General features: G+C 42.9%; 1 protein-coding gene and 1 long non-coding RNA gene across 9 annotated transcripts in view; one reads left to right on the top strand and one right to left on the bottom strand.

Moving 5' to 3' along the window:
- The window catches only part of EBF2 (EBF transcription factor 2), a 198,812-nt gene that overhangs the window by 3,888 nt on the left and 182,685 nt on the right, over positions 1 to 12,239 (bottom strand). For 4 of the 8 annotated variants that reach the window (XM_077780115.1, XM_077780113.1, XM_077780114.1 and 1 more), the window contains 3 exons: positions 11,988 to 12,165; positions 10,219 to 10,404; positions 1,872 to 2,039 (listed from right to left, as the gene is read on the bottom strand). In XM_077780115.1, coding sequence (XP_077636241.1) covers positions 1,872 to 2,039; positions 10,219 to 10,404; positions 11,988 to 12,165 — 532 coding nt within the window. The remainder of the gene's footprint in view (positions 1 to 1,871; positions 2,040 to 10,218; positions 10,405 to 11,987; positions 12,166 to 12,239) is intronic. The other 4 variants (XM_077780117.1, XM_077780118.1, XM_077780119.1 and 1 more) reach the window with 2 other exon arrangements.
- Positions 111 to 8,826, top strand: LOC144244798 (uncharacterized). The gene is made up of 3 exons (XR_013339074.1): positions 111 to 217; positions 1,383 to 1,505; positions 8,666 to 8,826. It is a non-coding gene; the product is annotated as an uncharacterized LOC144244798 (long non-coding RNA).

The raw sequence follows: 12,239 nt of genomic DNA, 5'->3' as shown, positions 1-12,239 counted from the left end.
GCAGCCCCCGGGCCGGGCGGGCGGGGGGGTGTGGGGGGGGGGGGGGGTGGGGGCCAGATCCCAGGTGACAGGAGCCAGAGAAAAAACTGTCATAGAATCCCTGAGGGCCACAAGCCGGGCAGGCCCCATAGGTAAGTCTCTGGTGCCCAGAAGATCTGAGACAACCAGCTCAACTTCCCCAACTGAGAGCTCGCGCAAGAGAGACGAAGGAGGGCGGGTAAGTGGAAGTAAAGTCATACTTTTTCTCCTCAAAGTGAAGCTGAAAACGTTGGCAAGGGTCGCCTGGAAGGAGGAAAGAGCTGCGTCCCTCCTGACTTTCTCTTGCACCTGCACTCTTTCTCAGCCTTTCGTGGGGCCCTCACTCTACATTTCCCCCACGAGACCCGGGCGGCCCTCATGCAGTTAAGGAACATGACTAAAATCATAGAACTTAGAAAGGGGAAGCATCATCACCAAAGTGGGTGTGCCGAAGGCCAAGATACACCAAATACTCAACAACTGTATGCACTTTCCAAACTTGAGATGAAGCCATTCATAGAAAAAGGTGTGAGCATATCCCCCAAGGATGGGATGGAAACCACTGGTTGGTGAGGAGAGACCAGGCAGGTAGTGCCACTGAGCTATAGGCTGAGCCTGTTTCTCTATGGATCAGACATCTAGATGAAAACCAAACACAGCTATATCTTCCCCCTCATGTTTCCAACTACTCACACATCGGGTGGCATGTTACCCAGCCGCTTTGTCTAGTTGAAAGTGAAAGAATTCTCAGGGACTCTTCCTAGTGCTGAGGGTCCAGTTCCCATTTCACAGTTTGTCTGTCAAGTCACTTGGCTTTGAGGAGACACCATGGTCTCTTGGGTATAATGGGACAGGAGCCTACGGTGCCTCCCAGGGCTCTGCTTGGCCACGATGGGCAGACAAACCGCCCCCCTAGGTGACCCACAGGGTCAGGGAGCTACGCATAATCATAAAGCTACGAGGCAGATCCCATCCTGGGATCGGCATGGCTCATCTGAGGTTCTGCTGACCTCCGAGGCTCTGATCTGTGAGGGGTTAACCAAACCTCTGCCCTGCTCAGTTTCAGCCAACACCGCTTGTCATGAATGTTTTCATGTCAAGACACGAAGAAGAGCCTAAAAATAACATGGGTTGTCAGGATCCATGGTGTTCAGAAGGTTCCCATTTGCTCTTTTGCCATCAGCTGGCTCCCATTCGCAGTGAGATGATTAGATTCTCATGTACTCATCGCATTTGTGTTATGTTATGTCATGCTCTATTTTCAGACATTGCCCCAAAATGGGTTTGATGGGTGACATTAATTTTTGTTCTTAGATGCTGCATGTCTTTTATTTTTTCTTTCTTTCCTGCCCCACCCTGATCAGGCACCTGCTATCAATCTGACAGGCATGTAACCAGCATTCTCACAATGGGCTGGTTGCTCCTAATGGATCCTGTCTATTTGTGCCATGGGAATACGTATGCACTGCAGATGGCAAGACAGTTAGGTAAGCAGCAACCACCACATGGTATCTGATGTGATGACCAGCACCTTCTGGGAAACAGTGACATGGCCCTATGGAAAGCAAAAGGTCTGGGGAGCCCAGATATGCCCTGGAGGGTGTATATGGTTCTACCATAGTTAATTCTGTGACCTTGAAGAGCTGTCCGACTTCTCTGTTTCCCTCCATCTTGCTCTTGGATGGAGTACAAGCTCAGTTGTACAAGCCAACTGTGACCCATGGTGAAAACACCAAAGCACCTCTTTGTAGGTAAATGGCTACAGGTAGGGAATGACGCTGTGTGATTTGCTCTTACTCTGCTGGCCCTGTGGCCCATCTATCGTGGCAGTACCAGAGTGGTACTTTGCTTACCTCTGAATCCATTTCCATTGCCACTGGAGCAGGCAGGTGAAGGGGAGCCTTGTGGCCTGATGACAGGGGCAAAGGCACTCTTCTGTTTGACAGCAGGAAAAACTGAAGAGGAAAATGGAAGGATGGAGGACGTGCTAGAAGATCCAACAGTAGGACTTGATGACATGACTGGAAAGCAAAGGCACAATCCTCTTAGGAAGGGACAAAGCTAGGAATGAAGTCCTTTCTTCAGGACATACAACCTACACACATTCACTGAGGAGTTACTCACTGGTTCCAGGCATTGTCCCAGATTCTGAGGATTAAAAAAAGTAGAATGCAACAATGTCTCTGCCTTGCCCAGTGCGGGGAACATACAAACAAAACAATGAATAGGTTCACAGCCCTACTGGACCAACATACACAATGCCGAGGAGACTTTGCAGACAGAGTGCTCTTCTGCCGGGGAGTCAGGAAGACAGCAGCAGGAAGTAATACAAAGCAGCAGTCTTTGCTCACGACTAGAAGCTTGACAAGAGAACACTAAGACCAGCATCTGAAAAATCATCAAATCTACTCAAGAATGGAAACCTCTTTTTCACCCTAAAAACAAGTCCTGTCTGGGAGCTCTCCGCTTCCCTGGTAATTCTCAGCGCTCCAGAGGTTTGATCTAGAGGGTTAACATCTCTGAGAGCACCATCTCTATGGGCCACTTCCTCATTAAATGTAAACGTTTATTAACATCTAGGAGATTACCGCCCTCCCTTTCTACTTTCAGAGCTCCTGGGAAATGAAGCTGCAAGTTAGGCCCCTCTGATGTAATGTGTAGAAAAAACACCAATATTAACAATAGAATTACTTAAAGGAAGCCAAGAGCGAAGTGTTGTCATTTCCAAGAAAAATAAAGGCAATTGCCACAATGAAATGCCCTACCTCTTAATGTCAGATACTCCAACAAGTTACATCATCCAAGACGATAATTTTATCTTCTATGTTCAACTAGCTCAAGTAAGGGGTAAACTACAGTTCAGAAGGGTAAAATGGTCAGATACAGCATCTTGGAGAAGGTCAAATTCCAGGGATTCGTTTTAGCACCATCTTCAGAATTCTGAACTGTCACAACTTGCTGAAAGAATTACTGAAACCTGATGGTCAAGGCTGAGAGTGCTAACTTCTGCTTCATATCTTCAGTGACCCAGCTACCCAACAAAGTAAATTTCGAAAGTGAGGACATGAGTGTGACGTATGGTTCAAAGACCAAGTACAGGGTGAACTGAAGGTCAACTGTTCTGATGTCCTCTGCAAGGCTCCATCCCCATTTCTCCTCTGTCCCTATGAAGATATACTTTGGGTCGTGTTCACACAATTACACATATAAAGTAATCATATAAAATACCTGAAATAGGATGTCTTTTACAGTCAAACTACAAACCAAAGATTTCAAAAAAAAAAGAGCTTTACCTAAAAACTGCGCATCCTTATGTAGTCCTGATTTAAGTGCAGAAAGAAGCATCTGAGTACATCTCTCTTTCCTCAAGTAATAGGAATCAAAAGGAAAATTGGAGAGGTGAATAAAGTCTTGGAAGAGTCTCACATAATACTTGAAGATGGAAATGAAGAAAAAATTGGGCAAATTCACTATTATTATAGAACAGTATACAGAGTTAACCATTGGGAGTGGATTATATTCATACTCTGAAGCAAAATCTCCTCTTCTACATTGGCTTTAGCATTAATAAAATGGAGTCGGGGAACTTTCCCCTTTTTGGAAGGCACACAATTAGAGGCCAAAGAAAAGCTGAGACTCAGGAGGCCCTGATTCTGATCACAGTCTAATCTCCACCATGCCATGGGAACCATGCAGGCACCAAGATGGCACCTTGATTTCTGAGTCTGCAAAAGTACCACTTCCCCTCCTACACCATGATACAAGAGAGTTTTTATAATGTTAGGTACACATATACACTCTCAATTCCATTTGTATTCAGCACCTGACTCACTTTCACAAATACTTCTTTTCAAAACAACAGATCTCAACCATAAAGTAGATTCATTAGGTCAGAGGTGGCTGCCTCTCCATGAAAGAGTCACCTCCAACTTCACTAAGTAACATAAAACAATTGTGGCAGAGTTGAATAAGCAGAGCTATAATATGCCCATTTAAAATGCTTTTTAGAAAAATTTTGCAAAATGCTAAATACCCAAAGTAATTTAAAATTTAATGCAACTATAACCAAAATCCCCAAAGGAATTTTAACTTGTTTATGTCCACAAATGCAATTTTTATGTTTATTTAAAAAGCAACAACCCTGTAAGAGCCAGAGAGTTCTGTTAATACTTCACAAGTACTAAGGAAGCATTTATCTTAACAGATATTAAAACTTACGAAAAATCTACATCAATGAAGTCAGTGTTATACGAGCATAGAAACAGGCAGACAAATCCTTGGAGAAAATGGAGGCCAGAAACAGACTTGGATATATGAGAACTGAAACTTAATAAAGGCGACATTTCAAATTAATGGGGACATAAATGCATGGGAACAATACACAAGGCCCCCAGAGACAAAATTTAGAGTGCTTCCTCGTGTTAAACACTAAAGTAATGTAAGTGGATTAATGAGTTATTTGCTAAAACAAAATTATAAAGGCACTAGTAGAAAAATCAAGAAGGTTATATAATCTACATAATCCTTTCCACCTCAACACCTAAACAGAACACCACAAAACAGATTTGCCACATGACAAAAAAAACTTCCATAACATGCCGAGAAAAGGCAAATGACAAATTAGGAAAAATCTCTATCATAATTATTTAAATATGTTCTTATCTTCAATAGCTAGTAAGATTTTATAAGTTAATTAGAAAAAAGGAAAACATTCCAATGAGGGAAATGGGCAAATGATGAGAAAAGCAAAGTCACAAAAGGAGAGGTGAACGAAAATGACCAAAAGACCTTCATAGACCTAAAAAATGTTCAAACTGATTAGTAATTGAATGCAAATTAAAACAGTAATGAGAGGTTACCTTCCCCTTTGCCAAACTGCCAAAGATTAAGGAAAAATGAACAAGGCCAGGAAACAGATACTCTTCCTTTTCTAAGGGGAGGATTCTTCTCTCTGAAGGGACTTTGGCAATGTGTATTTAAAATCAAAGTATTTTAAAATGTGCATATTTTTTAACCCAGTAAATTAATTTTGAGAAATTAATCCCAAGGAGATAATCATAAATTTGCAAAAAAAAAAAAAAAAAGAATAGATCCAAGGGCATTTTTATGATTTTGAAAAATTGGGAAATAATCGGAATGACCAAGCAACAGGGGAAACTATATTAAGTCTATAAAATAGAATGCTATGCAAATATTAAAGCTAACATTGGAGAGAGAAGACTATTTGCCCACATAGAAAGATATGCCTCCTCAGATGAATAACACAAATTACATCATAACATATACATCAAACCCAATTTTAGTTTTGAATTATTAATTTTTTTTAACTTTAGAGAGAGGAAGCATGTGAGCAGGGGAGAAGAGCAGAGGGAGAGAGAGAGAGAGAAAGAGAGAGAGAATCTTAAGGAGGCTCCATGCTTAGCACAGAGCCCAATATAGGGCTCAATCCCACAACCCTGGGATCATGATCTGAGCCAAAATCAAGACTTGGGCACTCAACCAACTGAGCCACTCGGGTGCTCCAACCCAATTTTGTTTTTTAAGAACATTGTAGAGGCGCCTGGATGGCTCAGTCAGTTAAGCATCTGACTTTGGCTCCAGTCATGATCTCCCTGCTTGTGGGTTCAAGCCCCACGTCGGGCTCTGTGCTGACAGCTCAGAGCCCGCTTTGGATTCTGTGTCTCCTTCTCTCTCTGCCCCTCCCAGGTCAAGCTTTGTCTCTCCCTTTCTCTCTCCTTCAAAAATAAATAAAAATTAAAAAATTTTAAAAAAATATTGTACTCAGCAAAAGTTTAGAAGGATGCGATATACATCAAAACTTCTAACAATGTTATCTCTGGCCGATGGATTATGAATGTTCTTAAATTTATTCCTTTAACTTCTCCATATTTTCAAAATCTCCTACGATGAACATGCATTAATTTTGATGTAGCAGAAACCAATAAAAGCTGTTAAAAGAAACAAATGGAAAATCCCCATTTTTTTTGATAAAAAATTATATAATCCTTAGCAACAAGCCTAATAGTTTGCCTCACTGTTAATGCTCCCCTTCCACTTAAGGGTTTACTACCTGTAAACAAGGCTGCCTGTTAACCTTTCTGCTACAAAAAAGCAGAGACTAATAAATTCTCAAAATCCCGGGAAACGGTTATTGATTGTGGTGAACTTTGCAAGACAAACATCACTCCTCATATCTGTTCTCCATTCTCAGGACACAGGTCTGCATCATTGACAGATTTTATAGAGCCTAGTTTCCAATCTGCGACTTTGATAATTTTGCCACTTTTCTGTTACTCTCTCTTTCATTGATCCTGGGGCAGAATTCCATTAGTTGTGCATCAGAGCAGACACTGCAATTTTCAAAATGTCTCTATCCGTGACCGGAAGGCTGTACTTTAAAAATTAACAGTGGTTGTTGCTGCACTGAAATAAAGCGTGTCATTTTTCTTTTCTTTTTTACGTATACATGCTTTTCAAATTGTGTATAATGAGAATGTTACTATTTTTACAGGACTTTTTTCTTTCCTGGAGTAAACGACAATAGAAGTATGTCAAAATTCTAACAAGGTGGTTTTTTATGGTGGGAGTGTGCCTTCTTTTTGAAACTATTTCCATATGTTCTAAATTTTCTATAATAATCATTTAATGCTCGACAACAGAAAATGTCTTGATATTTGTTTTTGAAAATATAAAAATATTGAGCCCCAGGGTATAGGCTACAACTATGTAAATGAAGTAGGAGTCCCTGAACACAGGTTGGATTTCTGTATGGTACAGATTCTGCCCCAAACTTCGGAATTGCTCGAGGGCTATTCTGCTTTGGAAGAAGTGGTCCCAGAAGTGTCGCAAGCTTGTTGAGTAGACTATCACTGGGGACACCAGCGTGCGCCATTTTAGGAAAGCGGATCACATCCACTTGCAACTGAGAATTTCTCTGGACATCTCTCTCTCTGTGGATAGAGGCCAAAGTAAAGGCAAGTACGTCTGGCCCCAAAAATCTCTGTGAACACGGGGAGTTAAGGAAAAACCACTTTTCTTCTTATAAGGATTGATTGGCTTGCCTAGTCCCAGCTGGAGCTCACCGGGCACATATCCTCCTTTGCATCGAGCCATTGCATTTGTTGGCGCTAAGGGGTCTGTCAGCATTTCATTATAACCCCCTATTGTCAGGGGTTTAGAATTCAGCCATAAAAACTTGCACTGAGCTGGAACTTGGCACACACTGCTACCGCCAGGAAGTGAAGTTTGTACGTGAAATTGAAAAAACATCTGTTTGGCCATTTTTGAAGTAGTGTGAGAGCTGGCAGTAAAGATGCAGGTTTTTGATACTCTGCGTTGGCCACAATGCAAATCAACTTGACCGAGAGGCTTGGCTTTATTTTGCTTAACGTCTCTGGCAAGTGATTCCTCCATGGCCTGGCCTGGCTGCATCAGCCTAGCTTAAAAAAGAAAATGAAAAATCATGGACTGGTGTTTTCAGACACAAGCAACTGAATTGACAAAATGGTTTCCCCTGGGCTGTATTTTTATATTTCCCAGAGAAGTTAAGACTTAGCTGGCTAGCAATACAGGTCAGATGCTATTGTAATGAACTCCATGGGGTATTCAGTATTTTTGCAGGAGGGAATTTTGTTGTAATGAATGCACTGTTTGGAATCTGTTCCCGGTTTGCAACTGCTTCAGACCTGCCTTCAGAAAATAAAGGTGCCAGAGATCACACAGACCCAGTAGGAGCAAGGAGCTGGTTCTCTGTTGTGTTTCCCACTCCCGTTGGGCAGGGAGCCTCTTTCTGTCCTGCAGAAGCCATCTTGTTTTAATGGGTGATGTGAACAACTGGGTGGTATCATTTTTCTTGCGGCAGTGGGATTGAATGATCAAGAAAGGATTGTGGAAGGAAGTTGTCACTTGCTGGAGAGGGAAAAGAAGCTCCCGACCAAACGAATTAGCTAGTAAGAGACAAGCTATCACCCAGTGTGTATCTTCACTTAGCCGTTCATCCTTTCTCTCTCTGTCACTTCCATCTCTATTCCTTTCTGTCTCTCTCTGTTCCATTCTCTCTTTGTGTCTCTGGGCCTCTATCTCTCTCTCTCATCCCTACGCATCCACCCACCACTGTCTTTCTTTTGCTCTCTCTCTCATCACCATGCTACATATTATATTATTATAGTGACCATTTTTGAGCTACACAAATGACAATTCATATGGTTCAGCTTTATACATGCATTTAATTGATAAATGTATGTTGAGCATATGAAACTACTATTTGGAGAAACAAAAAAAGTAATTTTGTGGTGTTTGGCCTAATAATGTATTATAAATACACAAAATATTTCTTATATTATTGAATAATTTTAGAGTGTGGTATTCTGAATTTGATGACATATTTCTAGTCCTATTTTTATGATTTATTGGCTACAAATCCTTGAGTAAGTAATTTAATATCCCTTGATATCTTAAAAGAGAAAATGATCATAATAATTACAATGATAGCCATGGTGTAAGTTGTTGTGAGGATCTCACCAGACTCTGTATGTGAATATCCTTTTTAGGCTGTAAAGTGGAATGCAGTGGTGAATTACTCTTGTGGTCACCATTATTATGTGACATTCTTTACACAATGGCTCTCTTGCCTTTGCATCACTTTTAGGGGCTGTTGGAGATGTGGTCCCTCCTACATACAGGGCACCCTCTCTACAGCGATGCATGGGAGAAATCTCTCCAAGGTCTCAGCAACAGAAAAATCAAGTTTCTCCAGAGCTACCCCAGTCCCCAAGAAATGTGTGGACATAAAATCCTATGACAAGTAAAGTTTCTCTCTTTGCTTTCCCATCTTGTAAGCCTCGGAATGAAGTTAATGGCTCCCTTGACTAGACTGAATATATCCAGGTTAGTCCTTGGGTTCATCTAAGTTTCCTATCCATATTTTTTTCTTTTATCTCAGTTTCTTATAGTTATTATTTTATACATTCAAAGCACTCATCTCATGATTAATATTCCCCCAAACATTTTTGGAACAAGATAATGTAAAAACAAGTAAAGAACTAAACAAATCAAGAAAGCAACAGTTTGGTTATCTAGACCGCCATGATGGAATTGATGTGGGCCATTGGACATGACACAACACAGAACTAGTATCTTCATAGCTAACTTTAGTTGTAGTAGAAGAACCAACCTCTAGTTCCTCTGCTGCTTGGCTACTACATACTTATCACACTGAGTAGACTGTTGAAGGTAAAGAATCAAACAGATAACCAGAAATAACTCATGGGCATGTGTCCCCAGGGAACCACAAGGCTGTGAAAGGCAGGCAGCCTCCAGATGTTTGGCATGTCACTCCCTGAGCTGCGGTGGAAATGGCTGTGGGCTGCCCTAGACTTGCCCTTGTCCCTGGCCTGGGGGGACCATTCTGGGTGAACAGAGGGCCTGATGTAGAGCCTTACAACTGGAGCCAAAATTCCAAGAACATTCCACTCGCTCACGCAGACTCTCCGTGGCAGCTTCTCCCCTGGCCTGAAGTATTCCCCAAGGAGGTTTGAAGAACATATACTCTCTCAGGCTTCTTAGCCCTCAACACAACCCAAATGAGTTTTCATGACCCCCTAGGACATCTAGTGAGCCCAGGTCAGGATTAAGAGATCTGTCTTATTCCACTCTCTCATGAGCAGCTAACCTCCATCTCTCAGAAGGTACATAAGGAAGAGAGGGCCATGCAACAAAGTGACATGGGAGCGTGGTGTGAGACACAAAATAACCGAGTCACAAATTCTGTGTTCAAATGGTGGCCCAGCTCTATCCTTGCTGTGTGATCTTGGAGAGGTCAACTGCTATGCACTTGAACCTCATCACCCACAAAAGGAGAAAGTTTTATGAGGATTAAACAAAACATGACACCCAAAAGTGCCTAATGGGAAATGTTAGCTGAAATGGAATCTCAATTCCTCTCTCCTATCCACATGAGCTACATTGTCCCTTCTTTGCAAAAAGCAAGTAACTTCACTCTTTGTCTTCCCTTGAGAAGGCTTTGAGCAACCAAGTGCACCAAAGTCCAGCCAAGGGCAGGAGGGGCATTTCTTTGGGAAACTGGGCTCTGCCTCCACGGGTCCATCAGATGAAGGTATGCAACTCTCCCTCAAAAGGCTGGGGAGTGAAACCCAGGGACAGAGAGACAGGGAGAGCCAGACAGATGGAAAGGGCACTTACTTCCGTAAGGGGAGCCTGTGGGGGAGCCATTTAAAAATCCTGGTGACCCTGGGACGCCCAGGTTGGCCATGGGGACGTTGCTGTAGCCATTCATGCTGTTACTGGAGGTGCTGTAGTTAGACTGCTGGGGGGTGGAGCTGGAAGAGTAGCCCCTCGGGGAGATGCTGCTCGTGTTGCGGATGTAGCCTGGACAACAAGGAGAAAGCCCGGGTAAGTGAACTGGCACACACAGCCAACACAAGCCAAACATGGCCGCGCGGGTCCACGTGGCCCCCAGATGATAGGAAAACCCCCCAGAGCCACCCCTGGGCAGGGGAGGAATGTCTGCAGTTTGTCTTCAGCCTTCCTATCCTCCTCTCCCTTCCCCCTCCTATGACAAGGCCATGCCCCTGACAGCCCCTCCTTCCTTTTGGTCCCCATTTGCAGTCAACATCTCCAGCTCGCACCGAGGACTGATGACTAATGGTTGGGTGCAGCGACAGCTCCCCAGTCATCCTTTATATCAAGTCCTATGAGATCTTCAGGGGTGTCACTGAGGAAGGCATTGTGGGGTCAAGTCATATACCATAGCCATTCCTTGTCTTTTCACGGATGTGGGGCCGAGAGAATAAGCAAACCAGTGTATGTTTGCTAACCTAGTGTTACCCAAATTTAACACACCACAGAATCTTTTCTGGGGATGGTGGGCAAAAGGGATCTTAATGACACCCCAAGGGCCACCAGTACTCTGCAGATCATAGCTTTGGAAATGTTAGTTCAAGGTTGTTACCACCCCCTGGGTCGGGGTGGGGAACGCCTTCATTTAAAAATTGCTGTTGAATTCATCTAAATGTGCCATTCTTCGGCCAAAGACTTGGAAGCATCAGCAATTGAATGCAGGGAGGTTGGGTCTGGGGGAAGGATGGGGAAGGGATGACAAGTCCCTCATACCTCTGAAACCCTAGCACAGACACACCACCTAACCTATCCTGAAATAATCCATTTTGGAGAATAGTCTCTATAGCTATGTAAAAAATGACCCAAATCAGGGGGGAAAAAAAGGCAATTATATATCTGCACCCACGCTTCTGTAAGAAAAACTCACCCTGGGACGTGAAAATGAGGCATTCCCTTCCAACGGATGAATGAAATTGGAAACAAAGCTATTCCAAAGTTAGGGACATTTTAGGAAATGTATTTCTTTTTAAAAAGGCTTTGTGATAAACTTAACACCTTAATAACATCAGCCTCAGTGACAAAAATATTTACATGGTATACTTCATGTGTAAAAAGCACAGTTAACTGTAAAGTGTGCTGCTATGTACTTGTATATGAAATAATACACAAATAGAAGTCATCAAATAAAGCCAAGCCACTCACCGTTGGTTACTAGGAAGAGAGGGTTGTGCATAATAAATAAATGATAATGGCAATGACTCAGCTTCCTTCCACTATTCAAGCTGATGATCCCAAGAGCAGAAGTGCACATCTTAGTCAAAGAATACCTGTAAGCCTCATTCCAGGAAGCCGAACCCCTTCTAAGTACATAACAGTCTGTCCTAACCTTAAATATCTTCAATAAAGGGGACTCTACCTGGGACCCAAAAGGCCCCAAACCTAACAAAACATCACCTATCATGTTGAGATAATCCAATGTGTGATTGCACTGCTTAAGTGGGGACACACTCTTGTGATGGTACACAAATCAAGCTTTACTTCCCTCTATTTAAGAAGAACCAACCTTTCAAATGGAGAAGGTGTGTCAAGTTTTACTCGGACAAAGGCCGTACCTTGATTATTTCCCTGTGTTGACTCTGAGATGCTGACGCCAAGCTGGCTGCCATAGGAATTGATGCCCATCATGCCGCTGTGGGCCGGAGAGCTGGAGAGCGCCGGGATCTGGCTGGGATTCCTGGGGACACTGTACAGGGCTTCCGCGATGTCCGCGGCTCGCTTCAAAATGATGTCCTACAAAATGGCAGATTGGGGTGTGAGCATTTTTATGCAGCACAGAGATTCAGACTCAACAGAGTGTAAGGTGT

This window comes from Crocuta crocuta, unplaced genomic scaffold (assembly GCF_008692635.1).
Source record: "Crocuta crocuta isolate KB4526 unplaced genomic scaffold, BGI_CrCroc_1.0 scaffold395, whole genome shotgun sequence".
Lineage (NCBI taxonomy): Eukaryota > Metazoa > Chordata > Mammalia > Carnivora > Hyaenidae > Crocuta > Crocuta crocuta.
This window is presented reverse-complemented; position numbering and strand designations above follow the sequence as displayed.